Here is a 15,739-nt window from a genome sequence, read left to right as displayed (position 1 = left end):
ACTATGGCAATTACAATACGCGCACAAAGGGTTTCCTGTCACGTGAATGAGGCGGACCACTGGAATCATATGACTAGAATGACGTCCTTTTTCTAGGATCAGTCACGTGATTGAAGATTTCAGTCTGAACAGGAACGCCTGTGGTTTGCAGATGCAGTTTGCATCCAATAAGTTCTTCACTTGAACAGGACGACAGTTGAGTAAGTAAAACATTGTGGTATTTTATTCGTTTAGCTTCTTCTTGTTATTAGTGGCTTGCGACCTTTTACTTACCGTCTAGGCAGGACATAAACTGGAAGACTCGGCCTTGACGTCCATGGGGGCTCGCTGGCTTTGGGCATCTCCAGACAAACGCGACTTTTAAAAACGAATTACTGTGTCATTAAATCTCTCCTGTAATCACATCTGTCTGCTAGAGAAAATTGATTTGCAAAGCAGTCCCACTGCCAGAACACGGGGCCAACTGGGGTGTCTAAATGGCGGTGGGTATGATTATTTTCAAACGTTTTACAACAAGAATTAGATACGAGGGGTGTTGTAAGTGTCCTTAGCCTTTCACGAGAGGAATAAAAATTAAGGCAAAAACCTTTTCGCCAATGGCAGCTCATTTATTGGCGACTTCACCACGGAAGTGACGCTTTTTTTCCACATAGCATTACTTTCTGTTTGTTCAAGCAAGTAGCCTCGAGTTCGGCTCTAAAGTTGCTCTTTCACCGCATCATTTAAGTCATCACGCGTCTAAACAGTTCGCTACGTAAAGGTTCTTTAATTTCGGGAACATCCAGAAATCATAAGGCTCTAAACCGGGTGAATAAGGAAGGGTTCCGACCAGTCGGATTCGTTCCGAGTTTTAACGGTCCGCTTTGCAGTGTCCGCCGGCGCATCGTCATGGTGGAAAAACGACGTGTTCAGAGTCGGACAACGGCGACCTCTCAGGCTCCCCCACCGGACCGCTCGTCATAACTTCCTATGAGTAAGAAAGTTTATTTATAAACCGAGGAAGGAATAAACTTGATCTCCAATCTGTGTGAACAGTGGCAGCGCACCAGAACTAAAGGCGAAGAACGTTTGCGACGCCCGTCGGAGGTAGTTAGAACTTTATTTACCCTCAGAGGGATATTTGGCATTTTCTAGGCGCGGAATAAGTAAACGGATAAAGAAGTACATTGGTGATGGCCTAGTTTTATTAGTTGGTTCCAATGTAGTATCGGGTAATGTAGGTTATAGTATGTGCTACATGAGGTAACATACGAATAACAGCATAGCAAGTCTGTGTTGAGGTATAAGGCATCGAGTGATTCCACCCAGCGTCATCAACTCATTAGCCGCTCGGACATGTGTGGCACCATCACCGTGCTGTTTCAGGTCCGATATCCTTCAATGACAAATGACTTCATACCCAGGGACATGGCTGACCCACTGACACCATGTCTCGCTCTCAGACCTGTACCTGGACAGCTTCTTTAGTTTTAAGGGCAGACATCACTGTGTGTTGTGTCTTGTTCTGGATGTTCACTTATACTGTGTGATGTGACTTTTTTTTTATTTTTTTAACCATCAATATCTAATGTACTGTAATGGCAAAAATGACACTGACGCGTAATGTCACTTGGCACACAGTACTTGGGGTATGTCACTTCCAACATTAAAGGAGCACAATCTCCTATTATTCAGGACAGATATCTGCCTGTTCTTCTATGGTATCAGTTCAGCTTTTTATTGATGTGCACCACCTCCACATTCACTCCTTGAGTAGTGACCGTGTCTAGAGGCTCTTCGGTGTGGTAAAAGTCAGTCTTTGGTTTTGCTGATGCTAAGCTGCAGTCATTTCGTTCTCCTCCCAACTCGTGTCTCGTTCTCCTCCCAACTCGTGTCTCGTCCTCTGATTTGATAGCAGCTGCTCTGTTACAGGCAGTTGTCCATTTCACCCCGCTGTTGGGCACTTGTTGTTATGACATGCAATGGTTGTCCTCAGAGGTTGCAACTGTACGACGATAGACAGGAGGTTTTCCAGGGCAGTCTTTCCGTTGCATAAACAACAACATTTATTTCTATAGCACATTTTCATACAAACAGTAGCTCAGAGTGCTTTACATAATAAAGAATAGAAAAATAAAAGACACAGTAAGAAAACAAAATAAATCAACATTAATTAACATAGTATAAGAGTAAGGTGGTCCAATGGCCAGGGGGGACAGAAAAAACAAACAAAAAAAAAAACTCCAGACGGCTGGGGAAAAAAATAAAATCTGTAGGGATTCCAGACCACAAGACCACCCAGTCCCCTCTGGACATTCTACCTAATATCAATGAAACAGTCCTCTTTGGATTTAGGGTCCTCACAGAAGGACTTGATGAAGATGGTCATGTAGACTTCTGCCTTTTAATCCTTCCATCATTGTTGGAGCATCATGAAGCTTTGAGTAGGTGGAGGTGGCGCAGGCCACCACCACAAAGAAACCGGAAAAAGAAACAGAAGAGAAGTTGGGGTCAGTACGGATTTTAGAGCCACCATGAATAGTTATTATGATGAATTGAACATATAGAGTATCAGGATTAAGTTAAAGTGAAGTTATGAGAAGGCCATGTTACAGTAATGTGTTCTCAGCAGTGTTTTAAAGTGCTCTGCTGTACCAGCCTGGTGAATTCCTATCAGCAGGCTATTCCAGATTTTAGGTGCATAACAGCAGAAGGCCGCCTGCCCGCCTCACCACTTCTTTTAAGTTTTGTTCTTGGAATTCTAAGGAGACACTCATTTGAGGATCTGAGATTACGATTTGGAATATAAGGTGTCAGACATTCTGATATATAAGATGGGGCAGATTATTTAAGGCTTTATAAACCATAAGCAGAATTTTAAAGTCAATCCTGAATGACACAGGTGATCAGTGTAGTGACATCAAAACTGGAGAAATGTGTTCGGATTTTCTTTTCCTAGTTAGGATTCTACTTCTACTGTGACTTCAAAGTCAGACTTTTTTTTTCCGTTTTGTGATTCTAGTGTTTAATTAATTAATTTATGCATTTATTGAACTTCTGTAGAAAGCTAAATATCCTTCATGGGACAGATACATTTTATTGGTCCATCTAAATAATGAGGAGGACGAGGGCTAATAGTAATGCAGAAGGCTTGGGTTGGTGGGATGAGATCCCTGGGTGGGCTTAGATTGAATGAATGATAGTCCATTAATATTCTTACCTGCTTGTGCCAATCAACATGCTACACCCTGGCAGTCACCAGCACTATGATTTAATTAATGAAACTAACTTACCTTGAAACTTCTACCTTCATTAAGTCGATGTCACATTTTGTGACGTTGTCTGTCGTGGGGCATGTGAGACTTGTCGCCTGCTGATCTCGTCACTGCGCCGTGTTAAATTACATGACTGAAAACCTCTGGGCATGTCTGCTTTACCGACTGGGTTAAGACAGTTTCCGACAGCCAGTAGCGTGCTGCCTGACAGACCCTGCGCTATACTGGCATTGTGTGATGGGGTTAACAGCTGTGGCCAGTTCTGCTGCAGTCACTGCCCTTTTTTCTTTTTCCTTTTTGTCGTGAAATGTAAAACACGAGACATCAGACAGACAAGCCTCTCTTCTGTTTGTGAGGGTCAAAGCCCCCGTTGCTGCCTGACAGAGCTGGCACTGTACGTGTGCCAGGGTGGGCTGGGCATTTGGGCCATGGATTCTGGTCTGGTCATGTGCCGGCCGTTTCATGAAATACATTTTATGTACTGGTTACTGTTTGACATTAAAATGAATTTTCTAAACTACTAAACATTATCTGTCCGGTACTGTGGTTTATGTAGTCCTATATAATATACCGTATTACGTCAGCAAGTTGTTCTAGTTGTCCATACACGACGTTGCCACAAACAATTTGGTCAAGACTGCCTTTTGCTGATTTCTGTTTCGATATCTGCTACATTTCGGTTAGCACATTATTGCAATTTATTTTATCTCGTATCTATAAATTCTTCAGTACTAATTAGTTTATGTATTATGCATTCTGTGATCGTCGGCGTGAGTGATAATTGGTGGTTTTCAGCTGCGATTATTAGTATGATGAAATAAAGTTATAAAGCACAGGACAGGAATTTTTCATATTAGGACGGAACATTTCTAGTTTATTGTTCAGTTAATGGACCATTTCAGTCACGTGAGGTTTTCATTCTAACCTGCTACTGGCCTAGTAGGGTACTGGCACTTGGACATTGACATGTACTCTAATAACGTGTAAGCTGTGGTATTAAATTTTATTTCTTAGCATGTCTTCAAATTTGAAGTTGTACAGTATTTAAACAACTGTGTGCAGATCAAGTTTGCCAACAGTTTAGATAGGGTTCATATCATAGGCTCATAGCAAGTAGCTAATCACATCGTTTACGAAAATGACAATGAATAACGGGCGTAGTGGGTCGACCTCGTCACCTCACTCGTTGAAGGATACCCAGTCCACTCCTGACCTGTGCTATGTGAAGAGTTAACAGCTGTAGCGAGCTGAGCTGAGCTGCGCTCCCGGCCCTTTGTCCTTTTCTATTCTGTTTAGGAATGTAAAACACAAGACATGAGAGTGACGAGCCCCTCTCCTGTGTGCGAAGTTGAAGACATGCGTATTCCTTATTCCTCGTCACTACGTCACGAATATGAAGCTGCAAACTTCTAGATGAGCTTTCCCTGGTTGTTGGCTCTCCAGATATTGAGAAAAATTCAAAATGTCGTCGCCAGTCACAGACTAGTTGGTCTGAGTTGTTGGGTATGTCACATTATGGTGACCGGCTTGACGGGAGTGTGCTGCCGACTGGCCTGGACTGGCTCAGATTAAGTAAATGAAGGAAGTCACTGGAAGCGTCGCGCGATGTGACATGGGCTTCACCTGAAACTTGTCCGCGCGCAGTTCACAGCACTTCATATCCACTCCATGCACGTTTTTGGTTGTTCTCATTTGACCTTTTCTCTTTTTTGGGTGCAGATTGGCTTCACCTAAAGCAGTATGGCAGATGTAAGTATTTCATTCATCAGTCTTGTAAAATTGAAGTGGACATGTCTTTTCTCAACCTTTTAATTGATTTGTCATTGTTGCTTTAAAATTGTCACCTGTGTAGAAAAAGATAAATTGTTTTGTTTTATTTCTTTTGACAGAAAGATTTCGTTTTGCCTTTAAGGTCCTTTGCATTTTCAATTCATGTTTAGCATTTGTTTGTGCTTTTGGTTTTATTAAAGGTGACTTTTATATTCTATTTCTGTATTAATTCAATGTTTATTTCCAGAGAAACACTACATTTGACCCTTTTTTCTTTTTGTAAAAAACAATTTAACTTAAACATATTTTTATCTTTCTTTTTTAACAGCAGGACCTTAAAAGGTATCTTTATAAACAGCTTCCTAGGTAGGTGCTTTTCATTTTGTTTCAGTTTGGTGTAGCGTGTGACAACTCGGCTGAAATCAAACTAAAAAAGTGTCAGTTCAGGGTGTGATGTGTCGATGGGTACAGAATTGGCTCAGACACAGGAAGTAGAGGATGATGATGGTGAGAGGAACCTCATCAGAATTGAGTGAAGTTAGGAGTGGTGACCAGCAGGGGGCAGTGCAGGGGCTGCTGCTATTTTTAATATCCATAAATGATTTAGATAGGAATAGACGGAACAAGCTGGTGAAGTCTGCAGATGATACCAAGAGAGGTGGATTAGCAGATAATGTGGAATCCGTTATATCATCACAGAAGGACGTGGACAGCAGACAGGTTTGGGCAGACTTGTGGCAGATGAAATTTTATGTCGGAAAATGTAAAGAATTACACATAGGAAGTAAAAATGTGAGGTTTGAATACACAATGGGTGGTCGGAAAATCGAGAGTCCACCTTATGAGAAGATTTAGGAGTCACAGTGGAGTCTAAGATATCAACTTCCTGGCCGTGTTCAGAAGCCATTAAGATGGCTAACAGAATGTCAGGTTATATAGCGCCTTGATGTGTGGAGTACAAGTCACAGGAGGTTCTGCTCAACCTTTATAACACACTGGTGAGGCCTCATCTGGAGTCCTGTGTGCAGTTTGGGTCTCCAGGCTACAAAAAGGACATCACAGCACAAGAGAAGGTCCAGAGAAGAGCGACTAGGCTGATTATGGGGGGCTACAGGGGGTGAGTTATGAGGAAAGATTTAAAGAGCTGAGCCTTTACAGTGATGAAGAGGAGACCTGACTGGAGTGTTTAAAATGACGAAGGTTATTAGTCCAGTGGATCGAGACGGTGACTTTAAAATGAGTTCATCAAGAACACGGGGACACAGTAAGACACTTGTGAAGGGGAAATGTCACACAAACATTAGGAAGTTTTATTTTACACAAAGAACGACAGACACTTGGAATAAGCGACCAAGTCGTGTGGTGGACAGCAAGATGTTAGGGACTTGAAATAAGTGGAGAGGACTGGCGAGCTTTTTTGGGGCCGAATGGCCTGTTCTTGTCTCAATTGTTCTAATGTTCTAAAAAAAACTAAGATGTCTTTTGTGAATGAGCATCAGTCCTGCGTGATACGTGTATGAGCCGACCTAAGTGTCCACCTGGCCGACTGCTGACAGGTTTGATGCCCTTCAGTCTGATTCGCCATCTGATTCTTGCTGACTCTGCCAAACGTTTTGTCCTGATGCACACCACTAGCACTACTGTGTCTGTCTTAGATGGTATTAGCTGTCTGAGGATTGTTATGAGAAAAATAACCAGGAACTGGAAAACGCTGGACAGGACGTAGTCAACAGGCAGGCAGAAGTGAAAAACCAAGAAGTCTAACACAAAACCAGGCAGGCAATAATCAAAGGCCTGACCAGAAGAAGCTATATCAAATATGAAGTGAAGAGGAAAACCAAAAAGTCAATTCTGATGCTATGGCTTATGTAGAATTCAACTAACTACATTACTGTAGACTCCACTGAGGGATGAAAACGAAGTGAGCTGCAGCCCAATTTATACGTCATGCCTGATGAGGCTGTGGTCACATGACAATAGGAACCAAAATGTCTTTCAATTCGTATTGAATCCAAAAATAAACTACAGGAAGTGATTCCTCGGAATTCCAAACCTAACATGAACCCAAAACACGTGTAAACAAGTACAATAAATTATAAAAATGTCAAAGTGATTGGGCTGTTTCACATTTTCATATGTTGTTTGTGCCGTGCCTGCCAGCTGTAAGGTTTCATTTTCTTCTTTTTAAGTAAAGTAAGCAAAGAGTTTGGCTTTTAGAGGAATATTCCACTCAAAAGTTAATGTTTTACATGTTTACTTACCCCATGTAGTTTATAGTGGTCAAGAAGGGAAATTTTAATCTCCTGGTTTTGTGGAGAAAGGACATCGTAACGTTTTTCCTAGAGCAGGACTCTATTGTGGCTAACGCTGGACAACTTTAAACGACATGGAAAAAAGAGAGAGGATCTCGCATTACGTGTGTCTAACGTTGAAACTTTGTTCTTCTCCTCCTAGTGTTGAAGGACTTCATGCCATTGTAGTGTCAGACCGAGATGGCGTTCCCGTTATTAAAGGTAACCTTGACTCTGGGTGCACTGTGGTGACTTGTCTCCTGTTAAATATCGTTCAGGTTCTTTATAAACCGTTTCAGAGTTTAATCAGAGTGCGTGTCTCGTGTTGTAAGAATCACTTCACGCTTTAAAATGGTTCTGGGGGGTATTCCAGAAAGCAGGTTATGTGACATACCCGGGTAAGTTTAAGGGTAAGTTAGTGGATAACTTCAACTTTCGGTTCCAAAAACGGAGGTAACTTTCTGGGTATGTATGTAACCATAGCAGCTTACTCTCTGAAGATAACCTGCAACCGAGCAGGTTATGTTCCAGGGTAAGTTTGTTTCAGAAGGTTACTGAGCATGGCGTGCCCTTTTGATGACGATCCTGTGGACGTGGAAGCACAAATTATCCGAGGTTTTTCCGCGGGGAGAGAGTAATAAGACCGCGTATTGATGTCTTTTCATTTCCAAATGATTTTTTAAAAGAGCGTTATCGGTTTTCAAAAGAATGGTTAATTTACTTGACCCATCTCTTGGCACCGCATATTGCACATGTCACAAACCGCGGGTCTGCGCTTAGCACAGAAAACATTCTGTGCATAGCACTTCGGTTTTTGCCTCAGGGCATTTTTTGTGTGGGCGATGCAGAGCATGTTGGAATGGCAACTGTGTGTAGAGCCGTTCGCCCAGTATGTCTGGCACTGAAACACTTCTTACACATGTTTGTACAGTTCCCTGGCCATAAACCTCTAATTAACCTCTAACCTGTAATTAAAGAGGAATTCCATAGAGTGGCAGGTTTGTCCTTTGTAGTAAAATTCATGACGCATATTTAATATGTAGTCATACTATTTATATCTATAGATGTATTCATCCTGCACACACACTTGATACTTCCCTATATGACCTTCTATTTCAGGGTTTCCAAATGTAATCGGGTGCATTGACGGCACCCACATTCCTATTAAAGCTCCTTCAATGAATGAGGGAGACTATGTTAATAGGAAATCTATTCATAGTATCAATGTGCAGGTAAGAACTGGATTTTGTGTTCAATAAAGTCAGCCTGCATAAAAACATTAAGCATGTTGAAGAAGCCTTTAAGTGACAGAGATAGTAATTTATTAAGTCATATAATGAAAACAAATCATAGTGGTAACTTACATTTCATCATGCTACTTGTGGTGCATGGTGTGTGTGACGAGTGCCCCTGGAATGCCAGCAACCACTGGTCGCCCTTTATTAAGGGACAGAGCCAGCTCCTGAGATGGGGTGAGGGAGGTGGTGGTGGGCCCCCCGCCAGTTAGACGGGCTTCAGCTTGCTTTCTATTAGCTACATGACAGACAGAATATACTAAATCGTGTTTAATCAATAGTTCAGTGATCGTGTAATCAACTATTACCTTTTTGCAGTATGTTTTTATGTTTCATTTTGACTTGGCTCAAAGTTCTTCTGCATCCAGACGGATTACACCTTATTAAATAAGAAACCATATATTCCTAGTCAATACACATTGTTATTTTAACCTAAAGAAATGAATGGCAGGAAAAGTGAATGCATTCAAAGTGATTTAACAGTGAAAAGGGTGCGGAAGGGGTGTTTCATTATTTTACAGTATAATAAAAGGAAGGCGATGTCAATTTTGCAATTTAATACGCTCACGCATTTACTCTGTCCGTTATTTTTTGCCAAGCCAACTCTCTTTCTTTAGCCGATGCAGCCGTATTACTTTTTTTCATTATGATAGGCTTGAATTCTTCAAACGCCTGCATTAACACCTCCAACTCCACCTCTGTGAAATATGCCGCTCGTTTTTTCTCCTTGATCTTCCGTTTTGACTCGTGAAATCGGCGATCCATTGAAAACGTCTTTATGTATGCACGGTGCACGCGCATTGACTCTGGGTAACCAGTAGGAGGTTGATTGAACTTACTCTTCTCAGGTGTTTTGGAACAGACATACTCATGGTATGCGGGTTTGGGGTAAATCAACCCAGAGGTTATGATTTACCAAATGGTAAGTTAACCAAGCTTTCTGGAATACCCCCCAGGTGCCTCCTGACTTGGCCGTATAACAAAGCCCCCCACATATGTTGGATTCGTCTTGATGTCTGGTTATACAAGACCTCCAGATTTTTGGGTTTCCACCCCACTTTTTGATTAATGACCAGTTTTGGCTGCAAGTTAACTTCTTTTGCCTTAATTTTAATTCACTTGACTCAGGGCCCCTTTGTTGTTTCCTTTTCCTTAATTAGCAGTCGGACAAGAAGGAGACACGAAACGAGCTGCCACATGACCAGCTCACCTGTGCCCGTCACACAATATCTGTAAATCGAGAACCGTGAAGGTCTCAGTAAGGCTGATCTGCTGAGGTCACCAAAACACTTTAATGGTGGTCTTAGAAAAAATAGAAAATCAACAGTTTTGGAAATGTCTGTTGTGGCAGAAGGAGAGCAGGAACAGGCTGTGGATTTGAATAACGAGTGTAATTAACAGCGAGAATCTGGCTGGAGTTTGATGTTCTGGGTTAGCTGGTCGTCTGTTGGCTTCCTTTCACGTCTCATTTCTGTTTGGCTGCCAGTTAATGAAGAAAAGAATCCACTCGGCGCACTGAATCCTTAAAAACCGGGGGCTATGAAAATGAAGGGAAAAAGAATTGAATTAGCAGTGAAAACTGATTAGGAAAAAGGGCCAGTGCAGCCCCCCAGTTCGACACCCCTGCCCTAATGGAGTTTCTCCTTTCACAAAACTTCAAAGTAATGTGCAGGTGGAGTTTGTTTTATGTTCTTTCACAAATGTCTGTATACAGTCGACCCTCTTGTGTTCCTAGAGCACCCACAAATTGTGCAAAACCACAAATTTTGGATGTGGTCAAAAATGCCTATTTTTATAGTTTAAACCCTAAATATGCTGCCAAAACACTTTAATTTCATTTCAAACTCAGCTTAATACATTATTCTAAAAAAGGAATGTAAAGGTAAACCCTGTCCTGCTGTGTCTCCCGCAGCGCTTAGCCCTTTATGTACTGTAATTCACACAAGCATGTTTTCTTTGGTATGCACAGGGTAAGTAGGGTAAATACGTAATAATTTAATAAAATTACAGTAAAATGTACGGGTACTCACTCGCCAATAATGAATGATCTTGATTGAAGATGATGATGATGATGAGTTAGCTGTGCAGTACGATGAAGGTATGTAATGACGATAACGAACGACTGCACAGCAAAGCAGAGGATTTACAGCTCCTCGGGTGGCGCCTCTTCTTCAGGTGCTTGGGCGGCATTTTAGGGCTTTAAGAAGAACAAAACGAAAAACACGAGAACACTCGGTGAAACATTCGAGAGAGCTACACGCAATAAACTGTTATGATGCGGGAATGCCGGGCTGCATCTGCCGGAGAAGTGTCACAGGGCAGCAGCCAATCAGCAGCAAGGAGAAATGAATAGCGCTCTCGGATTGGCTACTTTCAAACCTCCTGCCTCTGAGTACAGGGTATTTCACCATCCCAAGCCACGTTTTCCTCTACCATTGCTTTGTGTTCTCTCTACAGTACAGTATTACCATAAAAAAGGCAGAAAAAAATTGCGGAGGATATTTGTAGTCTCGGCGGACAATTATTAGTTAGGTTCCAAGGAAAAATCTGCGAATGACTGAGGCAATGAACTCTGAACCACGACTTCGTGGGGGTCAACTGTATATAAAATCCGATGTCTGTCTGTCTGTCTGTTTGCTTTTCACCAGAGAACTACATCACAGATTTAGATTGGGATTTTCTCTAGAATTTGCTTGAACGTTCCTGTTGATTTTGTGACTTCTCTCGTCGCTCTAAAAATCGCAGTTCATTTGCAGGAATGATATATTCGCACTAATACGAGAGAGAGGCTGCTGGCCGGCGGGTAGGGGCAAGCGTGACGTCAGGAGTGGGCAGCTGGGCCGGCCCCTCCTCAGTGTCCTGTTTCACTTCCACGCGGCGGAGCCACGGGGCACGGCTAGTATGATCATATTTTTGATTATTGATTCTTTACTGGTGGTCCTAGCCCTCCCAAAGGGCTGTAAATGACAAATTTCAAACCTAAGTGCGCGGGGTGTCATTTGAAGACTATTCCAGGGTCACTGGTTATGAATATATGACTTTTGATCCTTTACTAGTCCTCTATGGACTTCCATCAGAAGGTGAAAAATGCTACATTTGTGTTACAAACATTTAAACTGAGGCACACATTTGAGTACTTTAAATATCGTTTAGTGTGGACTTCTACCTCATAAAAAACTTCTTATTAAGACCCCGGTTTACGGCGGCTCATGCTAATGTGAACTTCTCATCCAGGTGGGTGCTGCACATTGGCGCTGGTTGAAGTGGCTCCCCACTCCCTGTGTATGTACATGTAAAGCCTGACAGGTGGCTGATGAGAACGGAGTCATTTGAGATTTTATTAATCCATGTTTAGAGTTTGTTTGCTGCTCTTCAGCACTGCGCCCCATTGTCGTCAATTGTATCGGACATTTTGTTGCGTCTGTTCAACAGACAACAACAGACTAATGGTTCTCCTCTGATAGGACTACATACAAGAAGAAGTACATAGTGTTAAAAAAAATGGCAGAATATTTCTTTAAAAGAAATTTGTCAGGATTTCCTTGTGATATCTAAGAGTGTGCTGCACACATTTTTGAAAACTGAGAAGCTTCCATTTACAAGCCTTGGCATATTTCCAAATCGGCGTGTCTCAATGCAGGAGCACAGAGTGTTTGGCCGCAGCCACTGAACGATTGGCGGAGTCTCGCCCGCTCACCTTCAGAGAGCTCGTGGTGTTTGTATTCCTGCCATCGTCGCTCTTCACAGTCCAACAGATCCGCAGATCAGCACCTTGATATGGCAGCAGTGAAGGTGCCAGGCGTTTGAGTCCTTCCGGGTAACACGGCAGGTTGGAGCGTCGCCTTAGCCGCTGCTCCTGCATTACCCATAATGCATTAGCCCCTCACACCGACCTCCGCTCATATTTTGTGTATTCATCCTTAAAGACCCTCCTCATGCCGCTGCTCCCTGTTAGTTGGCCATTTTCAGGTCTTGCCTCATCACTTCTTGTGGGTTGACGTTTAACGCGGCCATTTCCAGATCTCAGGTTGATTCCCATATTTCCATTACTCCACCTGTACAACAGTCTTCTTATGTTGAGAATCCTTCCTCTCCTAAGTAGCCTGTCTGCCCAGATACCCTTCATAACATCATGACTTCACACTGGTGTTGTATTTTCAGCGTCTTCTGCTCTTCCAGTCACCTTACATCAGGTGTATCCAAACCCCCCTTGAGATGTTAGTAAGTTCCATCTTGAGTACCCCTAGGACCTCAAGAGGCAGAGCAGTTTTATTGAATTCAAAGCAGCGCAGGACCCCCTGTGGGCACCCGCCAGGCTCCATTCACTTGCCTGCCAGGGATGCCATACTGGAGGGAGGGAGTGGATTCTTCTGGACAAACTGCTCCTCTCATGCTGTCCTCTCTCTTCTGCAGTGGCCAACGATAACGCTCCAGAATATGCGCTGAGGCCCGGCTTCCTTTCCACTTTCGCACTAGCAACAGACCAGGGCAGTAAACTTGGGCTTTCAAAGAATAAAAGCATCATCTGCTACTACAACACCTACCAGGTATTCATTTATTGGTTTATTTTATTTGTATTTAAGTAATCGTGTAGCTTTAGTTCTGATTTACCGTATTAAATAATAATGGAATTGAATGGAAAGCTGCAGTCGCACTTGATTGGAGGGCCTTGTGTGAGCTTCGTGCTGAAGGGCTGCCTGTGGCGTATCTGAACACGGCTCTTGTATTGTCTTGATATGTTTAAGTGTCTGTGATATCAGTCTTCTATGCAGTGTATACTTTAAGGACATTTAACTTATTTGGCTGATAATTGTATCATTTGGGTACAGTTGGCTACGTTGCTTTGTTCTTTCCAGTTGGAGCTCAGGCAGGTGAAGTGACTCCCGTGGTCACACAGTGTCAGTAACAGAATTTGAACCTGCATCCTAAGGGCCCAAAGTCACTATGCTACACAGGCTGCCATACCTCGACCATCTTGGACCCAGATGTGACAGGAACTCCAAGAAGCGGGTGCAAGTGGGCATGTCTAAAGCCAGGCTGTCCATTTTTAAGGCCTGCTGGTGCTGCAGCCTGTCACAGCAGCATTGGCTGTAAGGCAGGAACCAACCCTGGATGAGAGGCCGATTCATTGCAGGTGGGACACACACACACACATGTACTGGGCTGACTTAGGGTCACCGAGTAACTTGTCCTTCTGTCATCTCCGGGAATTTGACATGAGACTGGCCTAGCCAGGGAATATTAATGAAAACTACACACGGACCCTGAACAGTCCGTATCGGGACAGTGGATACGAGTGTCATTTCATACAGTCAGTGACCCATAATGACAAAGTCATGTCGAGTTTTCTGAGAGGTTTGGAAATGTAATGAAGATCAGGCGGCCGCCAGCTCAGATTAGCTGAATTACCAGCACGTGTCAGATCATCCGCTTTGGACCAAAACTGTACCCTCAAAAAACTTAACTCGACTTGATGTGGGACTAATCAGGGATATCTGCAGAAACGCAGACCTCTAGATTGGACCAGTGACCTCGGGGGTCCAGCCTGCATAGGACCAAAGTGCTTTAGTAAAATAAAACCGGCGACCTGACACAGCAGGTGTGATGAACTGAAATCCTCGTTCTGTGTTTGTTTGGAGTTTGCGTGTTCTCCCCGAGTCTCAAACGTGTGCGTTTGGTTAGTGAGCGGCTCATGTTGGCGTCCCATCCAGAGCTACTGCTGCTAAGGTGGGCTGCGGCCCCAGTGAGCCCACCTTACGTGACTTTGTTTTTTGTCTTGTAGATTGTGCAGTTTAACCGCCTGCCTCTTGTCATAAGTTTCATAGCCAGCAGCACCGCCAACACAGGTAATTTGACCCCATTGCTTTTTGTTCTGTTTTCTTTCTTCTTCTTCTTCCTTTTTTTTTTTTTTATTACCTTTAGCTTACCAAGCACTTTCATTTTTATTATTTTTATTTTTTTTAACCCCCTTCTAGGATTGATTATAAACCTGGAAAAAGATCTCGTTCCTCTAATTGAGAAGTTGCGACAAGTGGTGGAGGTTTCCTAAAGGCGGCTTTCGTCACTGCGCCCCTGGACGTTGTGGTTGGTCAATGGCTGTCTCTTCCATTTTTGTGTGCACTTCTTGTTGCTCAACCAGATTTTGAAAATCGCCAGCCGAGCCGCATGGCATGAAGCTGCTAGAAGCCGGAGGAAGAGAAACTTGAAGCAACTTCCCCTCTCGGCACCAAATTAATAACTCGTCCATCTGCTTTGAGGATGCGCTGAACCGCAGGCCCCTCGCTGTGTCAGGCTTTTCTTGTCATTTCTGTCGGCCGGAGGCACCACTGAGGGACACGTGGGGTTAGGGGCGCCGGTCAGCTCGATTCACTCGGACACGTCACACGTCACAAAGTCTCTCCTGCTGTCCACTCGGTCCTTTTTATGTATTCTGTTAAAATAAACCTTTCCTCGCTCCCCATGGCTGCAGGTTTTCATTACAAGCGCTTACCTTTCATTCTTGTGCATTGAGCTTCGCTTTATGGTGTGTTGTGAAAAAGTATTTGCCCCCTCGCCATACCCTCTCTTTCTGCATACCTGTCCCAATAAATGACTCCAGATCTTTAGCTAAAATGTAACATGACATGACGTGAACCAGAGGACATATGCAGCACCATTTCTAAATGGCTACCCATTACATTAAAAGCACTGAAATGGTCACCTCTGTTGCCTGTATCGAAATACACAGGGCCGTGTAAAAGGATTTGCCCCTTTCCTCTAGTTTTACTTATTCATAACACTTGATCTCCAAATAGATTTGGTATAAAAAAGACCACCCGAGTAAACCCAATCCGCAGTTTTTAAAGGAGCAGTTGGTCGATTGAAGGGGGAAACAAAACACCCATGTGAAAAAATAATCCGCTTAACACAGTACATGGTTGTGCCCCCGCGCTTTGGAGAAAGTTTGGCCCACTTTTTTTCCCCCCACAGCGGTTGAGAGTATGCGCTGCACCCACCACACAACGGACCACCTGGATACAGAATTGCTCGAGTTCCTGCCACATTGCAGGGTTTTTGACTGTCGCTGCCCTGCTGCACTGGAGCTTCAGATCCCAGCCGTGTGAATTTATGCTGCTTCACCCAGCATCCC

General features: G+C 43.3%; 1 protein-coding gene across 2 annotated transcripts; it reads left to right on the top strand.

Moving 5' to 3' along the window:
- Positions 1-69: 69 nt before the first annotated feature.
- On the top strand, positions 70-15,072 carry lamtor3 (late endosomal/lysosomal adaptor, MAPK and MTOR activator 3). Of its 2 annotated transcripts, none has more exons than XM_039759817.1 (7): positions 70-200; positions 4,974-5,003; positions 5,356-5,390; positions 7,479-7,537; positions 13,024-13,157; positions 14,393-14,456; positions 14,586-15,072. In XM_039759817.1, exons 2-7 carry the CDS (start codon positions 4,995-4,997, stop codon positions 14,657-14,659), a joined length of 375 nt encoding a protein of 124 aa, XP_039615751.1. In that variant the 5' UTR covers positions 70-200; positions 4,974-4,994; the 3' UTR covers positions 14,660-15,072. The 2 variants fall into 2 exon arrangements, with proteins under 2 accessions (XP_039615751.1, XP_039615750.1); XM_039759816.1 differs by having other exon boundaries at positions 71-200; positions 5,353-5,390.
- The last annotated feature ends 667 nt before the right edge of the window (positions 15,073-15,739 follow it).

The sequence above is a fragment of the Polypterus senegalus genome, chromosome 7, assembly GCF_016835505.1.
Source record: "Polypterus senegalus isolate Bchr_013 chromosome 7, ASM1683550v1, whole genome shotgun sequence".
Classification (NCBI taxonomy): Eukaryota; Metazoa; Chordata; class Cladistia; order Polypteriformes; family Polypteridae; genus Polypterus; species Polypterus senegalus.
Note: the sequence above shows the minus strand (reverse complement) of the source record. Positions and strands in the feature narration are given on the sequence as shown.